Here is a 19,401-nt window from a genome sequence, read left to right on the forward strand (position 1 = left end):
CCAATCAGTTCAGTTCAGTTCCAACCAGTTCAGTTCAGTCCAGTTTAGCTCTTAATTTCCCTCTCTCATAAAATATTCATTTCAGCTCAGTTCAGTTCAGTTCAGCTCCAATCAGTTCAGTTCAGCTCAATTCAGTAAATGTGAACATGCCCTTAGTGATAAAAATTGCACCTTCTAACCTTGAAATTGGAGATTCAATTCCCACTAGAGACACTTTGAGGGTGGGGATCCCCTACTTTTCCCCCTCACTCTTAAAGTATCTTACCCGCAAATACCAGACCAAGAAAACCGTGAGAGTTAAAGGTACGGTCAGGGTTTTTCTCCTTACCTTTAAAAAAAAAAAAAAAAAAAAAACCTTTCAAGCCAAAAATATAACTTTGTAATCTTTCTCAATCCAAACCCAAGTTAGCAAAGTAGACTTGAAAGTACAAAAGAAAAAAAAAAACTCCCGGCAAGCCTAACGCCAAGCATGTTATCCATTCCTTCAAATTCACCTCTTTCTTCATCTTCTACAATACCCTGTTTTCTCTCTCCTCAAAACCACTCAAATCTCCGTTTACCCAAGGTTTCCTGCTCCAATCAAACTAAGAAAACCACCTTCATTTGCAAAACCCAGAAATGGGTACCCGCTTTGTTAAGCGCTGGTGTTGCTCTTGCTTTGGTGGGTCCCGCCATTGCCGCCGATTCTTTGCCGCCATTGTTGTCATCAATTCAGCTTCATGAACCTTCCAATGCTCTCTCTCTCCCCACTTGGGCTGTCCACGTTTCCAGTGTTGCTGAATGGTGAGCAGGTCTCAATTTTGCCCCCCTTTTATTTGATTTTGTTGGTTATCATTTTGTTTGGTGTTATAATTGTTGATTCTATTGTTTAGTTTCTGCAATTTTATAATGTAATCATATTTTGTAAAGTGATTTATGTAGCCCTAGATATGTATTTGATGCTTATGGTTAGCCCTTACGATTGCATATATTAAAACTGTTTAATTGTTCATCGTATCGGTTTCGGATGATTTATACTGAATTATCAATCTTTTTGTGTTTTTAAGGGTGATAGCAATGGCTTTGGTTTGGCAATATGGGGATAAACCTGGAAATGAATCTTGGAAGGGTCTCTCTTGGGGAATGGTAAGTTTGTTTAACATTGTATGATGTTGGGTATGAATTTATCATTGAAGCTGTCATAATTTCATAAATGTGTGTGTTTAATTATTGCAATGCTACAATTTGATGTCGAGCTTTGCTTTTAGTTATACTCCGTTGCAATGCTATGATGTGTGTTTGTGTGTGTGTGTGTGTGACTTTGTTACTGAAGCTTAGCTAAGCTTGCAATTTGTTTTAGCTTCTGCAATGCTATGGCTTTGGGTATGATTGTATCACTGAAGCTTAGATTAGTTTGTATGTCTAACTTTTGCAACATTATAAGGCCGTTGCCATTCATTGCATTTGGCGATATTTGGTCTTGCAATCCAGCAATGACAGTGTAGCCTAAATTTCTGATGTGATGATGTATGTATGTTTGTGTGTGCTTATGAATTATGATATCGACTCTGTTTGTTTTGGAGTAAAGTGTATTCTTGGAAATCTTTTTTTTCCGACTTTTGGTATAGACCGGATGATAAGAAAGGAAAATTTGGATGGAAATTCTACTTTTCTAACTAGTGTAACCATTGTTCTCCAATTTGGAAGGGATGCTGCATTTTGTGTCAAGAAAGATATTAATAGAAGATAGAGACCGGCAGCTTATTGCCTTCTCACTTACCAACTAGATTAGTTGAGATGGTGGCAGTCAAGATTTGTTCACACAACCAAACAAAGGAAAACCTATCTTCAATTGCATTTTCCTTATTTCATGGAAACTATTTTCAGTTAAAATAGTTTCTGTCCAAACAAACAGAGCCATAGTGGTGTAGAACTAGTAATGACCATTGTTTTGAAGGGTATTTAGGGGTAACCTGGAATATTAGTAAAACGTAACATTGTCATAATCAGATGCTTGATAGATGAAATCATCTATGAAATTACGTGCTCCTCATCATCATGGCCTGTGATATTTATGTATAAGACTCACCTGATAGGTTGATGCTATATGAAAACTAAACTTCCCAGGAAAATTAATATATACACGGAAGAGACTAGGTTATCCATGATAGTGGGCTCTATTGGTTTAAACTCCTGCAAGGCTATGGATCAGTTTAGTGACCAGGACATTCATTCCCAAAGGCTTTTATATGAATGGCTTAGTTACACCTCGTGCTTATGCTTGAAATTGAATGAGTATGTTAGTTGAGACAACACTACAAGAAGGGGGGGAGGGGGATTGAATTGTATGTGAGTTCCTAGTTACTACTTTTGCGGAATATAAAACAGAACATAAAGGAACTTGCAAATGCACACAGGATTTTACAAGGAAACCTTCCAGGGCTCAACTGGAAGTGTAAAACCTCGACCCTTCTAAGGGATTTCCAAACCAAACCAATTTACTATAATAGGGCAAACACCAAGTTACAACCTATTATAAACAGACCTTTACTCACAAGTTTCAGAACAAACTTGCTACATAGTAGGACCCTATCCTACCCAATCTAAGTTCCACACTTAGATTCACTCGTACTCCCTAAATACTAATACTCACATCTTCACATTGGAAGCTCCTATAACTATATGCAATATTCAATTCACACACCTACCCAATAACCAAACCAATACAAACATATGACACTTAGTATGATAGGCAAGCTATGCATGAAACTCGAAACTAATATGACAAAGTTATAAGCTTGGCAAACTTACACAATTAAAGCTCAAATGATTTCTTCACGTATAATTTCACAAAGAACTAGTGAAATAAGATCTCTACTATTTATACACGAATAACTCGTATAACAAGTAGGGTTTTAAGAAGATAATTATGTTTATTTCAACCAAATCTTAAAACACGATTTTAAGTGAATTAAGCTTAGAGAAATCTTTTAGGAAAACTAGATAAAGATAGATTATCAATCGAATCATATCTCTTGATAATCAGTTTTTAAGAAATAAAATAATTTAGAAAATCTTTTCTTAAAAACTTATCTTTTTAACTTTCCTATTATAAGATATTCGCCAAGCCACTTTGCCACGCTTCTAATAAGTCTCATGCGTAATCTTGCTTACCATATTTACAGCAATTCTAAAAGATAAAATCTTAACTAAATTACTTTTGTCAATATTCTGTATAATCAGATGCTTGAGTATCACGCAGACCAGGACTGAGTTCCTGCTTTCACTTGCGCTCCAATTTTGCACTGGAACTTCGCAGAACTTGCTGTCTTCAGGTTCCCGTTAGGGAACACAGTTCTTGTTAGAGAACTCTTCTTTTATTATAATTGCTTTTTCAAAGGTCTCTTTATGTCTTTACAGTGTTTGGTTACTCTTCCACCTCCTTGGTCTATTCACCTATTCTGTTTACACACTCATAAACCTTTATAAGTTGAGTTTGCTAGAAGTTAAGTCTATCATCATCAAAACCTTCAAGCTTCAACAGAGTATAAACGTGTCTAGATTTTAATCCAAGAAGTCCAAGAGATCAAGCAGTATGAAGATTAGCAACAGTACAACTGTAATATAACAATGTTTTCTATATAAAGGAAGCAAGAACCCAACATTGTTAACATTAATTGATCTTATAATGTCATCAGATTCATCTGTTTCTCTGTTTTCTATTGCTTTGTCTCCATATGTATTACATATAAAGCCTTTAGTTGGGAAATATTGATCTTTAAATCCTGAAAGAATTTACTAGGTGATGGTATGCTGTGTCTTGGGGTAGGTCAAGGTCATACCCATGGGCCATGTAACTCTCTAGCTAAGTTAGAAGGATGAATTCCACCATTTCTTTAGTTGTATCTCGTATGTTCTATCTTGATGGATTTGATAGCTGGGTATTTGTAAGTTCGAGTAGTATCTCATACAATGTTACATGTTTTTATTTTTATTTTTATTTTTTTTACGGGAAATGTTACATGGTATTTGTTATGATACCATTCGTGATATGGGAACGGGAACATGGGATGCTAAAGAGAATCAGGTGTGCCCCGGAATATGATGAATGATTAATAATAAGCAAAAATACCTTAATGATGTTGGTAATAGTCTTTTTGAACCAGGTTGCATTGTTCACCGAATTGAGTCACTTTTTGGAATGCTTGAATTCAGTTGTTGAATGGGGGTTTGTATCATGCTCTCTGTAAAACTAAGTTCTCTTATAATGAGGTAAGAACTAAGAAGTATAGGCTTATATGTGAGCAGTGATGTAGTAATTTGGATGGTTGGCTTTGTCAAGTCCATTCAAACTTGTCATGTCACCAATAATTTTGGACAAGATGGTAAGATAGTATGCTTTATTTCTAAGGGCATAGTTGGATTAAGGGTAATGCATCAAGGGGGTGATTAAAGTCAAATTAAGGAAAATGAAGATGAGAAGAGGTAGTTATTAAAGGTAGGAAGAAGAGGTAAAGAGAATAAAAAAGTCTTGGTATGAAGAAGAGGGAAGGATGGTAGTCGTCATTATGGCAGTAATATCTACTCTCCTTTCTCATTACACTGTCATTAAATCATTCTCCAAGTAATATTCACCTCTTTTGTTCAGCTCAAAATGCATTATCCTCACTCCATGCATGCCTTATGGTGTGAAAAATAGCAATCCTTTCATTCTTTACTCTGGCTGTTTGGGGCTTGTTAGCAGTTTGGGTAGTTTCCATGTTTGTTCGTATTAATTTTGTTGTTAATAAAATATATATATATATATATATATATATATATATATATATATATATATATATATATATATATATATATGTATATATATATACATATATGTATATATATATGTACATATGTATATATATATATATATACATATGTACATATATATATACATATATATATACATATATACATATACATATACATATATATATACATATATATATACATATATATGTTTCATATATATATTTCATATATATATATTTCAGTTACTCTTATTCAAATTATATGATTTTCCTTAAGATGCTATGGTATTAACTTGCTGGTTGCCAATTACCGCCCTATTATAAAATCTTGGATTTTAATAATTGCTTAGGTACCCTTACTTGGCGGGGCAATGTGTGCATGTACATGGCATTTCTTTTACAATGCTGAGTCACTTCAGGTAACTATGCCTTTTCATACATTGGCAATAGATTGGTAACCGCTCTGACTTCATTCTGAATTTTGCTAACTGATGACAGCTTAAAATTTTACTTCTTAATGTTTGAAGGTACTGGTGGCACTTCAAGCTGCTTTGACAGTTTGTGGAAATGCCACTATGTGTGTTGCTGCCTACCGCATATACAAGTCACAGAATCGCCCAGAAAATTTATAAAATACTTCAATAAAAATAAGTTTCAAGTATATCCTGCAAGGATTGGATTTGAGGTATTTTTCTCTCATATCAATTAAACTTGCTCTTCCTGTAATATTATCCTCCTCCTTCCATTGTGCTGTATTTATATTTTTATTGAGCTGATAATGACATTCTCGTTGTTTTTAGAAGTAGGAATGGTTGCATTTGAGAATTTGACACATTTGTGTAATTTTATATTGAACTAGTCTAGTAACAGGCTTTTTTTCTTCTTAATGTTCACATATGTATTTATATTTATCATAATTTGTGGGTCTTGATAGCAAGCTCTAGTACAAGATACAATTTACAGTATGGCTGGGAACTCAGTCCTCTATTATATATTGCCAATTTATGAAAAAAAAAGGTGGTATGTAGTGGTGTTAGGAGGCCAAAATACATGTATAGTAGGCTGATTGAGATCTTAGCTGTATTGACATCTGACATTCAGAACTCATTAGCAATAAATGCTCCGTTTTATGACTCATTTGGAATTGGCTAAACCAGAACACCTGCCATCAAGAAGTTTGTATGGTGTATATTATAATCCTGTTTGTTTGATAGGTCTGGGGAAGAAATTATAGTGGTTACAGTGCTGATTTCCTATTATTTTGTTCTAGGAAAGTGCTGGAAGGTTTTGATATTTGATAGTGCAGGTGAAAACAGTATAACCTGTACTAATTGTAAGTTTTTTTTCGAGAGGACTAGTCTATCATTGCGGAGCTTGGGAAACGTTGGACACTGGGGCAGCCGATTCAAGTCTATTGACCTATAACTTGTAAAGCAATATGATAGTTGTCAATTTCTCCAATGCATTCATTTGATTTGTGATAGCTAAGATCCTTTAAGGCGACCCCATAAGAGGGCATCACTCAATGTCGAGGGCAATGTTTGGTACTCAGTAGTTGAACAAACAATACTACGTTTATTTTGGATATTAAGATAGCCATATGTTTATTTTATTATCTATTGAACAAACGAACATTTTCTATGTGTGTTGAGGCTAAAAACGGATTTAGTAGCAAAGGTAACTTCAGGGCTTTTGGTAGGTTGTTTATACGAAGTATTAGACTTGATGGTAAACTATATATCTACAGTAGGAGTTGACTGGCCTTCTGCAGTTTATTTAAGTTTTGAATAAAAGATGAGGAAGGGAAAGGACTTTTAATCCTTACTGACTAAGGGAACTAGCTAGTCAAAAACCACATTATACACATACAACAATCAAAAGGAAAAGAAAATTTTAGTAACAGTCAAGAGAGACGTATGAGATGGTTTGTTTATTTTGACATTATCACCACAAAGATTAACTTTCGGTTTTTTTTGTTCCTTCCTATGGGATTAAAAAGTTTTAAGAGTACTATATTTTATATATTAACATGATCATAGAGCTCAAGTTTGCTGACTTTTTCCACATACATATTGCCTTCATTTTTTGCATTTTATTTATGAACTAGTGTTATGTTTGGACAAATTGGTTGTTTCAAGTCAATTTCATGCATGTATCAATTGAATTTAAGAATTGAGACATCTACAGATTGTTTGGATTAATTATTAACTTTGAGGTGATCTGGAGACTTTGACAAAGGGATAGTTATAAATTGTCAAGGTTGACATGATTTATAACAGTTCTTTTTCCTGATTGAAATTTTTTAATTTGGTACCATTTATGGTAGTGAGATTTGACTGCAAAATGCTAATTAAAGCCCTCCAATCTCATTGCTACTCCATTGGTCCCTTTTTTTTTTATTTACCTAGTGGGGTGAAGTTTTATGAATTGGTTGAGGGGAGTTGATGAAAGAGAAGAGTGGTAGGACTAGATGCAAGGTTGTGATAGAAAAGTTATGGTCCCCTACAACCATTTGTAATATGGAGCGAACTAAATACTCGTAGGAAATTGGAGCAAACATTAAGGGACGAACTTTGCCATCCTAATACCTTGAACTCGAGTTTTCTCCTTAGTGACAGAAGTTAAACTTGTTAAATGTGGGAGAGGATTGTTTTTATTGAACCTATTGTGCACCAAAAAATTTAAGACATGGAGACATTGTAGTAAAATTGGATACGGGTGACTCTGGGGCTCAGCATAAATGGAACATTCTTGTTTTTTGAAGACATTATGCATGAATTTTAATGTATAGATATATACACATATAGTCAATTCTTGTTAATTACTTGTCTCAAGTCCATTTTTAGCACTATCCTACATACTATTTTTTTTCTTCTCTTGTACACATTTTCTCTTATAATTATGTGGTTCAAGATAGTTGAAGTGTTTGGGTGAGCAATGAAGTGTCAAGTATGGATTCCACGCTCTTGTTTGACTATTGAGTATTTGAGTGTCCGACATGGGTATATAATATAAAATAAAGAGTTGAAATAACATAGCATGGAGCATTGGCCAAAATAACTACGAGTAATTCTAAGATTATCTAAAGTGCCATATGATACTTAGTTGGTATTAATTTCTAGCCCAACGTGCTTAATAAAGGACTAGAATTCTATTATGATGTGGCATTTTGGGCAATAGGTTAAGTTAGAATTGATGTTACTTCGGATATAGTTCAAATTTGAGTCGATCAATTTACTTTACTTGACGGGAGGATTATTTGTTTTGCCAAATCTTAGTTTACTTGACGGGACGATTGAGACCATAACCATTAATGATGTAACACTAGATTTGTACCTAGACAAAAAGGTTATATGTTTTACATGTATGAGGCTAGATTACAAGGTGGGAAATGGTTTAGAGCATAGTTGCATTAACATAAGCATATAATTTCCAAAAGAAGTCTGGGCTAATGATTATTTTGCCGCGTCTGTAGACTAACTGTTTTTCTCTCAGTCATTTTTTACAAATATATTTATTAATCTGTGTAGCAGTTCAGTGTATCTCCTACGTCATTTGGTTTAAGTTTTTAAACTACTATGATTGCTTTGACTGATAAAACTTTGTCTATGTATTAAATACGACTAGTTAGATTTTGTGTTTATTATTGTTTTTACATAATTGGGAAAAGTTGGATGGAAATTTGAAAGCAATTCCCAGTAAAATTCTGGGAAGAGTTTTTGGTCATGATTGCATTTTGACAAGATGCTCCCTTACTACTACTATTTCATAAAAAGGTGGGCAAAGAAAGGTGATCACTCGCTGGATTGCGAAGGTTGTACTGTACTAAAAATTTGACGGGAGTTTTACGGTTTAATGTTTTGTTTATTTAAGATGACTAGGAATCAATCAGGATTGTGTTTTATATCTTACGAGTATAAAGTATAATATACCCTTTGTCGGAATTAATAATCGTATATACTTCTTCCGATCCTTTTTATTGTTCCCCATCATGAATTTACATGAGAAAAACAATAAGGATTAGAGGGAGTATTGTTTTATGTTGATGTATAGTCTTAGGGTCTGTTCTCATTTATTGAGCTGAACTGAACTGAATATTTTATGAGAGGAGAAAATTAGGTATTGAACTGAACTTAAGCTGAAAAGAACATGCCCTTACTCGTAATATATATATTATCAACTTTATAATGCCTCACCTGAATGTATATCTTGCAAAGAAATAACTCCACATGTAGTATTTCAGATGTTATGATTCAACATACTATGTCCTACATATTGAAGCCAATGCAGAATAATTTACCCCTTTTGTATTGTATTACCCTTTTTCACTTTTGATGCTTTACATCTGAAACACTCTCTTCTTCATTCACTGATACCTTAAAGTACATTCAGTGTTGGATTGGCTGAATTTTAGGAGATGTTTTTAACCATTGCTTCCTCATTCTGTCTTCTTTATTTGCAATGGCACACTACTATGACATAAATAAAGTTACCTCCTTTTTAGGACCTCATTTTTTAATTACGCTATGCTGTAGGGTTGCCTCTTTTTTTCACTTCCTTTTCCTATTTTGTCTTGCTTCTTTACTACATCATCTCTTTTCTCTTTTTCAGTTACTGGGATTTTTTTTTTTTTTTTTTTTTTTTAAATAAAAAAAAAATATAAAACAGAGATATACTAGATTTAGAAGCTTGGAAATGATTGTGGATCGAATCTAATTAATAAATACATTATACTGAATTAAGGCCTTTATCTATTTTCCGGTATATGTATATAGATATATGTATTATAAGTGCCATTTCTAATTAAATTTTGGAAACATGCTAAAATAATAATTATAACAATACTTGTGTATATTACATATTTTTTTGCTTTGGTACAAACTGAAGATTTTACATTTAAGATGTTCAGGATCTTAGATCATGATACAAAGAGATAAGTAGGCCAATGAAAAAATTCTCTGATTATTCCTTAGTCCACCCCTAAACTAGCTACTCTTAAAAATAAAAATAATACTAATGATTATTACATTAAGACTTGGGAATACTAGCAGTCTAGCATACAATAGTTATATCATGAAAATTAGACTACGATCTTCTTGCTATGTCCTTGATCATTTTGGTGTCATGAGCTGAGAGGATTTGAATCTCTTCTGAAACTCAGAAAGGAGAGCTAGATTTTCTTGTCGAAGGCGAATAGCCTTTTGCCTTAGCTGTTCATTCTGTTCTAAAATGCTTCTGTTCTCTAAGTACAGCTTCAGGTTCTTTAGCTCCATGTCCTCCGTCTTCGTTCCTTCGTACCTTCTCCTGTTCCACCAAGTCATACGTTATTACCTTGTACAATGAAAGATCATAGCCAAGAAACGGAAAAAATAGTGGGGGAAGTAAAAACTATATGAGATTGTTTATGGTTGTATCCTACAGACTGTAGAATTAGTACAAGAAAAGGTTTGCATATGTGTTTTGTTAACATGTACCGTACCTTACGATGAGGCAGTGGACTCGAACTTTGGATTTCCTCGAGGGTCGTTGGCCATTGCAAGGAGTCGGAGGAGACTGAAGCCAATCTTTTGCACTACACATTGTGTGATTATCAAGCAAGCTTTGCTATATAGTTTAGGTCGAGGTAGAGGTCGAGGTAGAGATTGAGGTCGAGACTCGAGAGGGATCAAACTAGTGTGTGTGGGACAGTGGGAGAGGAAGAAGAGACTATAAAACTTGATGGCGGTGGATTGAGGGGAGAAGAAGGGGGAAGGTGAGTTCCTTTAAATAGGAGAAGTAGAAGTATGTACCAAAGTAGTGAAATGGTGGGCTAACTTAGGTTGGAGAGAGAAATGGAGTGATCTTTTGGGTTCTTGAATGGTAATGATGGCAGGTAGACTCATCATTACAAAGTTTGGCAACCCCATCTTTGGCAATTGCCACCCAAAGAGTTTAAAGCCTAAGAAAATGGAAGCATCGTTATTGCTCCATCTTCTTTCTTCCCTCCATTACGTTCTTTGATATCTCCTTATTTTCCCCCTAGGTTATGCATTGTAATTATAGCGAACTATTTTCATCCATATTTGAAATTTAGTTGTTACATTAGTAATCCAAATAAATTGTCGATATAACAATTAATTTTAAAGAGATTGTATAGCTTTTTTGAATTTAAATTATTAATTGTGTTTTCAATAGTGATCACAAGTCAAACCGATTCATAATAACCTAAATTTAATAAGTATTTTAAATAAGAAGGCAATTCTTACAAAATTGACTCTAAATAATGGTGGCCTATAAATTGTCGACGTACGTAAAACAGCTTTGTGGGCGTGAATCATTATCAAGGTTAGGAAATTGCTTAAAGAGTTTCCTGTCCTTATGCTTCAGGTGTGGAAACTTTATTTCTTGTAATGTCTCTTATATTACATTGTTGGTATAACTCTCTTACGTGTTTTATGACCCCTTAAAAGTAAGGAATTTAAAAAAAAAATTAATCTTTTGCCCCCCTAATAAAGTACAAAACTTAGGGAATGATTAGGTGGAATTATCATGTCCACTATTATATCTACTAGTTTTGAAAATTCATCAATGAGTTTGAATTTCCTTGTAAATATAGAATATCTTACGTTTTAAGGCTTCCATTTGGCTTGATTACCAAATATTGTAGATTATAGACCATATCCGAAGGGCAGTTAGAACATCATAGGACAATATCTTGTATAAGAGACTTACCATAATTTATCGTGATTGTTTATTATTTTTACGGATTTATTATCTTTAATTTATTATAAATTATTGTAACCCTGTCTCATCTAAAAATCCATATTTGCTATAGTTTTGAGTTTTAGATTTGTTGTTTAGCTGTTATAACAAAACAAAGTTTCGGGTGGGCATAGATGGCCCATAAGAAAAGAAATTTCCACAGAAATGGGATTAGTTTATAACATAATTCGGGTCCATGCAGGTTATACTTATGCTAGAAATTATGTGATTTCCACGTGAGTTAAGGCCCGTTTCCGTAATCGAACTTTAATTAATTAATTAATTACTCGTAATCAATAGTATTACAAACAAAGTTAGACTGTTAATCAAGGAAGGGATCTTGATCCTTCTCTCTCTAATTAACCTCTTAATTTTGTATCTCATGATTAAATCTGCTTTCATAATTAGGTTTGAACACAAATATTTTAGAGTCAAACATTTCTTTTTGGGTGTATTACCCTCTTTTTTACCGCGTCATCCTCTGAATTTGTTGACCAGTTGCACGTTTGCATAACCCTACTTGCTTCCGTTGATTGCAATTTTAATTTGATCTTTATCTGTTTATTTTGATAATCATAACAATTTCACTTTTGCATTGTTCATACACTAACTATGACCTATTTTACAATATTGTTTGTGTAATTATAAGAAATCTATGAATCTAAATTTTGCCAAAATCTTGGTTTGTGCACCTGAAATTACAAGAACATAAAAGTTAATATGAATGAACATGAATCCCTAAAACAATAAAGAATGTGTATTTTAAATGCAAAGAACATAATTGATCTTCACATCCAAACTCAATGAACAATGTAGTTCAAACTCAAAACACATATTTATTTTTTTGATTGGGTGCACCATGGGCAATGTGCAATTAGGTTCACCAAATAATTAACAATTATTTCCATAATGTCATGAAGAGCAAATTATTTGTTCATTTTGAGGCTCTGTTTTTTCACCTTATTTCTGTTGAACTTAAATTATTTTATTGAACAGAAATTAATTTTACTAAATTGAAAATTAATTTTACTAATCTAAAATTAATTTTACTAATTTTCTATCATATTTTTTTATTTAAAGTGATTGTTTTTTAATGAATTGAAATTACTTTTGCTAAATAAATTGAATATTATTTTGATAAAGAGAATATGGCCTTAGTGAGTGGAATATTAATTAAGAAATTGTTGATTAGTGTACCGGCATAAAGTATATTGGATTTTTGCATGTGTATTATTGTATAGATTAGAACTTAATATTTTGGCCTAAAATAGTATAGAATGAGGCAGAGTGTGTCTTTTTTTTTTTTTTTTTTGGCCTAAAATAGTATAGAATGAGGCAGATTAATTTGGCCTTCTGTACAAATTTTGCTTAATCCTTGCCGCCAACACAAGTTTAAGCTTTTTGTGGGGGCCCTTTTGTATAAAATTATTTATCATAAATCATGATAATATGTAGAGTAGAATCTAATAATTTTACTTTGAAATTTAAAATGAGAAGAGGTTTTGATACCTACACCCACCACTTGAATGCTCACTTATTCCTTCGTTTACTATTTTGATATCCCTTCCAAGAAAAACAATCAAAATCAAATACGACTAATTAAAAAAAAGAAATGATGGTATGATATACAATAGTAGTCAACAATCAAATGAAGTTATATGCACTCCCTTGCTTCTATTTATTCTACCTTGCCCTCAAGTGATCTAAATGGATCTCTATCTGTTTTTCCTACTCTTTGTACTACCCTAAATATTTGACATGTATTGTATAGTGCTACTTCACATGGAGGTTAATCATGATAAATTGGCGAAACCCATGGAAGAATAATTATATGGATCGAATTTATCGAGCATAGTTGAGATAGTCATCGTTGATTTAACTTTATTTGTAGACACAGTAAGAACAAGTTTTAATTATCATACTTAAAAAAAGAAGAATGATAAAAGATATTTATGTTGTGAGTTGTTGTTGTACTAAATTATGTAGTGAACTAACTAAATGGATCTCTACCTTATTTTCCTACACTTGTACTACTCAAATACTTGACACTTAGTAGTGCAAATTCACATGGTGGTTAATCATGATATATTGGCAAAAACCATGAAATTTTCAAAAATATGGATCGGATCTTTTGGGTATAGTTGCACTAGTAATTGATTACTTTTTATTTTTTTTTCCAAATAGTAGGAAATCGTATCACCTTCATTATAAAGGGTGTCAATAAAATCATCAATAACAAATATTTGATGCTTCCCCTTCTTCCTCTTCTAAGCTATGATTGTAATCATGTATTTCATAATTCATCATGGCAATTCTTGAACTTGTGTAAAAAAATAGACCACATGAAATTGAATAATTTCAACTTAAACATCATGACTTTTGATATTTGGGGTAAACTTTAGGGTGTTGTATATACACTAGCGAAATTAGCTATTATTTCATATTTGTTTGTGCCTGTTATATGATGTACTACAATTGCAATTCATCATATGAAGGTCACTTGGCTTTCTTCTTTACAAACATGTGGTGATGTTGAAACCTATCTTATTGTTATCGTGTATTTATATGGGTTGATATCAAAACATATCAATTTCATTGATAAGATATTTGAATTTGTAGCTTGCGATCATGGAAGTGATGCTACAAGAAAAGGCATACCGACAAGGATTAGATTAATCATATCGTACAAGGGGGTAACAAACTGAATTGAGATTGAACTTGAGGTTCGTTGCTTTGGTTTAGCTTGTAAATTTTCAAACTCAAGATATCTCGAGATCACATACATGTGTGAATAAATTACATTAAAACTCATCGATATTCTTCACGAACTATCACATTTGATTTTGAAAATTATGACTGCTTTATCTTATAATATGGTATCATAAGTGTATATTCTTACTTTACTATAAAAAAAATTCATAGTAATAGGATCAATCATCCTTAAACGCGGGGACATGTATGTTTTTATTTTTAATATTATATTGGCATACGTTTAGGATGGATTGTGGCTAAAAAGGAGGGTATTTTGGCAAGAACAGGAGATGTGTGTGGATTCTTAACCCCCACAAAATGTGCTTGGTTTATCAATCCTCAATGGGCACTTCCCCTCTTTTGTATAGTGAGATGCTTTGACTTTACCAAGAAATTTTTTAGTGTGGCTTGATTCTAAGGTAAAGGTCATGAGACACGTGTCCTATTAATTGGCTATATTGGTGACATGAACCTTGATTTATTGACTTGAATTTGGTGGCTTAGCTTCTAATTATTTAACAAAACCACCATTTAAAAAATTAAAAACTTATTTCAAACTCTATGGCTGGCCAAAATAGGAGGTTACTTTGTTAGTGTTATACGAGTAAGAATTACTCGATCAGTGTGTTACAAATGTTAATTCATTAGTGTTATAGGGATTACTTTGTTCTTTTACAACCGATCACTTGTTATTACCAGCTGTATACATTATCATTCTTCTTACATATTGTAGTAACATGCATATCACCGGCTCACCGCTCATTAGGAATGGAAAAAAATTTCGCTAATTGATTATCATGCGTGGAAGGCCAATTAGGTCAAGGGCGAAGAACAACAAAGGTAAAAGGTACGTACGTTTCCAATTTTTGTTTTCGTGGGATCAAGAAACGCAAGGGAATAAGCTTGGAACAACTTATGGTTAGTTCCGGTGATGGATCTTCTCAACCCAGTTATTTGCTTTGTCAAGCAGTTCACAACGTCTGTAACCCCAATCCACTTAGCTTGTTAATTCTTTTATCAATTTGATTAAGAGAGTTAAATATTCTCTTTGTAGTCTTGAGTCACTTGGGAGCTAAGATGATGATCATGCATGGATTTAGACATGGGATTTTCCTTGCGACAATCGAATGCTGAACCCAACTCATACCCTCAATAATAAAAAGAATCTCAATCTCTTTTTTCATCTATCATACATTCATACCCTTTTCCAATGCAATCGCTATCAAGTATACATCGGTTTTAATTTAGATCTTACTCAATATCTTTTTGTGCTCTAGTCAGTGATAGGAATATACTGTCTCAGCAATTATATGAAAAAAATGGTACAATGAAGATGAAGTTAACATATGAGACATGCAATTGCAAGGTGGAATCATAAAAAGGAGAACTTCGCAATTATCACAAACAAGTACAAGAGATGATCAATGAAGCTTATTGGAAAGATGGAATTTCATAATACGTACATTTTTGGATTTTGTTTGAGGAAAAATTGTCCGGAATAATCCCACCTTTGGGCCGTCTGCTACAAATAATCCCACCTTTGGATTATTTTTAAATAATCCGACCTTTATACTCTATCCGCTAAAAATGGTCCCAACCGGTCATTTAACTTGTTATACCAAGTTACCTGACACGTGGCGGGTTGTGGTTGGTCAAAATCAAAAAATTAAAATTAAAAAAAAAACCTTTAAAAAAATAAAAAAAGACCCAGCCGCAGCTCTTGCCGCCACCACTGGGAGGTTGTTGCGCCAGCAACCACTCGTCTTCCGCCATCCCATTTCCGACGGTCCGGTGTCCTCCCCTTCCTCACCATGTTTTCCGGCGTCCTCCCCTTCCCATGTCCCTTTCCCATAGTGACTCTAAATCCTCCTCATCTTCGTCTTCATCATCCTTAACATCATCATGCTCATCATCATCATCCTGAACATCATCAGCAACAACAGCAGCACTAACCCCTGCTTCTGCTTCCTCTTTGCCATTCCTCCTCCTCTCCTCCTCTTCCTCATCATCAACCCAATTTCGACCCAATCCCCTTTCCCGTCGATTTCAATTCAACCCAATCCCCTTTCCCGTTGATTTCAATTTCGACCCAATCCCCTTTCCCGTCGATTTCAATTTCGACCCAATCCCCTTTCCCGTCTATTTCAATTCAACCCAATCCCCTTTCCTCATCATCAACCCGATTTCCACCCCTCCCCTTCCTTCGTCCCATTCTGACCCCCCTTCCCTTCCAAAGCATCAATTTTGCCCATCAACATCAAATTCGGCCTTCACCATCAATTTCGGCATCACCATTGTTACGGGAATTGCATCGGCTTCACCATCAGTTTAAAGACGACGGACGGGGGTAGGTGGAGGAGCGGCGACCGGCCCGGATTTGGGAGCGGCGAAGGGTTGTTCCGGGCTGATGTTGGCGGCGTAGAGGTGGCTGGAAATGGTGGTGGTTGTTTGAAGTTTTAATCATTTATTAAAAGATTTAATTAATGTTAATTACTCCAATAATCATGTTTAAAAAAATTAAAATTAAAACTTATTTTTTGACCAATCACGTATTGACACGTGTAAATTAAATTTAATTAAGAAAAAAAAAACTTACTCAACCGGTTGCAGGTCACTTGGGACCAATTTGAGCGGATTGAGGGTAAAGGTGGGATTATTTAAAAATAATCCAAAGGTGGGATTATTTTTAGCGGACGGTCCAAAGGTGGGATTATTGCAGGCAATTTTTCCTTTGTTTGATGAATTTCTTCTGTATGTTTTGCTGGAAAATGAATTTCCCATGTGAATATATGATTTTAGTATATGTTAGGAGTTGTTCAATTGATTGTAAGTGTCGTTTGGCTATTTTATAAAAGAAATCTTTAATCTTCCTGTAAAAAAAAAAGGAAAAATTGACAAGAATAATCCTAACTTTCCTCGATTCGCCCAAAATAATCCCAACTTTTGATTATTTTTTAATAATTCGAACTTTAATGTGAGTTTGCTCCCAATGGTCCCAAGTGTCCTTTAACCTCTTGAATAGGTAATTTTTATATATATATAAATTTAATTTACACGTGTCACCAACTAATTTGTCAAAAATAATTTTAATTTTAATTTTTTTAAAGAAAAGATAATTAATTACTAATTAACATTTAACTAACAATTTTAAAACTAAAAGTTTCTAATAATAATAAAATAAAAAAAAAAACTAACTAATTTAAAAATAAGTAAAAAAAAAAAACCCCACTCCACCACAACCAGCAGCCGCCCCAGCCTTCCCCCGGCGACCGGCCACGCCGACACCCATATTCACCATTTCCACCGTTAGCTGGCCCACCCCCTCCCTTTTCCCTGACCTTACACCCACAGCCATTGCCGGCTTGCCGCTGGCCCGCTGCCCGAGCTTCCCTGCCAACGCACCAATCATATTCTAAATCACCATCACAGCAGGTTAGCAGCCACGCACAAACACCAAGTATCATCATCGCAGCTTAGCAGTCTCACTAGCATCCACGGATAGCATCGCAGGTCAAGGGAGGGGAGCTATTTGTGGTGGGAAAGTGAGGGGGTTTGGTTAGGTGGTCGCGCGGCTAGGAAAGGAGGTCGGGGATGGGTCTCAGCCGGCGTTGGAGGTGGGGGATGCTGGTTGCCGGTGTGGCCAGTCGCCGACAGCGGTGGCAGCGAGAAAGGAGGTATGGCTAGTTGGGGGTGGTTTTATTATGTGTTAATAATTAATTTTTTTTTAAAAAAATCCTTAAATTTTATTTTTATTTTTTTGAATCAGTCACATGATTACACGTGTCAGGTGACTTGTGATATCAAGTTATATAACTAGTTGGGACCATTATAAGCAAATGCACATTAAAGTTCGGATTATTAAAACATAAACGAAAGTTGGGATTATTTTAGGCGAATCGAACGAAGTTGGGATTATTCTTGTCAATTTTTCCAAAAAAAAGGAGTTGTTCAAAAAGCCCTCGAGATACTTAGACAATTGTATGCAATTTTGATTCAATCAATGTTCATGAGAATAGAAACTAATAGGTGCATTTATAAATTTAAACGAATTTCTTTGATTAAGAGAAATACTGCAAGAGGGTGAATCGATAAGATTTATACAGAGTATGTAATAACTGATCTAGCTAAATAAGGTTCTTTACAATATTAAGGAAGCAAGAAAACAACACAAAGGAGTAGCTAGTATTCTAATAACCTTATTCGCGTGTTGGCCATTAGCTTCACTCTTTCATTCTGAATGTACCCCATGACATCAGCACTTCCTGGTAAAAGCTACATATACAATTGTTGTATGTGGCCCCTACGTATAACTTTAATTTGACATATTTTTATTCAATGACGGATCTAGGGGGTGGCCAACCCAGGCCATGGCCCGCCTCACGATCCAAAAAACCTATATAATAACTTAAGCTGCTTAAAATTAAATGCAAAACACCTTGGCTAAGTTGGTTCCATTGGCAAAATTTCAATCATTGATAGTTCAGAGTTCGAATCTAGCAACCTACAAATTATATTTTCCTCTTTTTATGCTTTTTCCTTAATGCTCAAGCTCAACCTTTTTTTTTTTTTTTTTTTTTGTTAGCTTAAGGATTATAATTATCTACTTCTTATAATGTTTTCTTTTTATTCTTTGTTATAATAATTCAAAATTAGGATATGAATAAATTTTAGAGGATTAGGTACGGCCTGGTCTATATATAATTTCTGGATCCGTCATTGTTTTTATTGGCTAGAATAATGGGTCCAAGTTATATTATAATTAAATTTTATTTGACTTCTAATTTTCTCCCCTTTTTTTGATGATGTGTCAAATTTCTATTGGTATTGTATGTAGGGACAACATATATAATGGGTGTATGCTTTTAATTTGTCGCACTTCCCTCTTGAATTTGTTAAAGTCTGATAAGTGAATGTGCATAAGCACGCTCGTTATTATTCATTAATTAACAAAAATTTGCATTGAATATTACGGAGTAGATTTTATTTTATACAGAGTACTCTTTGTGGTTAATTTCCCATCTATAAAAGTATACATTAATAAATAAGTTCAAGTATGGCTCGGTATTAATTACCTAATCACTTATGATAATTTTCAAACATATATCGCGCCCAAGGCATTCTTAATGTCTGAGTGGAA

At 34.0% G+C, this 19,401-nt stretch overlaps 1 protein-coding gene across 5 annotated transcripts; it reads left to right on the top strand.

Moving 5' to 3' along the window:
* Nucleotides 1-414: 414 nt before the first annotated feature.
* Nucleotides 415-14,205, top strand: LOC145596587 (uncharacterized). Of its 5 annotated transcripts, none has more exons than XR_014103263.1 (5): nucleotides 415-783; nucleotides 1,047-1,125; nucleotides 5,123-5,191; nucleotides 5,300-5,457; nucleotides 14,133-14,205. XR_014103263.1 is itself a non-coding variant. In XM_081652778.1 (4 exons), the coding sequence occupies exons 1-4, from the start codon at nucleotides 470-472 to the stop codon at nucleotides 5,402-5,404; spliced, it is 567 nt and encodes a 188-aa protein (XP_081508904.1). In that variant the 5' UTR covers nucleotides 415-469; the 3' UTR covers nucleotides 5,405-5,909. The 5 variants fall into 5 exon arrangements, 1 of the variants encoding a protein (XP_081508904.1); XR_014103262.1 differs by lacking the exon at nucleotides 14,133-14,205 and adding an exon at nucleotides 6,043-6,453; XR_014103261.1 differs by lacking the exon at nucleotides 14,133-14,205 and adding an exon at nucleotides 6,131-6,444.
* Nucleotides 14,206-19,401: the final 5,196 nt, after the last annotated feature.

The sequence above is a fragment of the Chenopodium album genome, chromosome 20, assembly GCF_948465745.1.
Source record: "Chenopodium album chromosome 20, dcCheAlbu1.1, whole genome shotgun sequence".
NCBI classification, from domain to species: Eukaryota; Viridiplantae; Streptophyta; class Magnoliopsida; order Caryophyllales; family Amaranthaceae; genus Chenopodium; species Chenopodium album.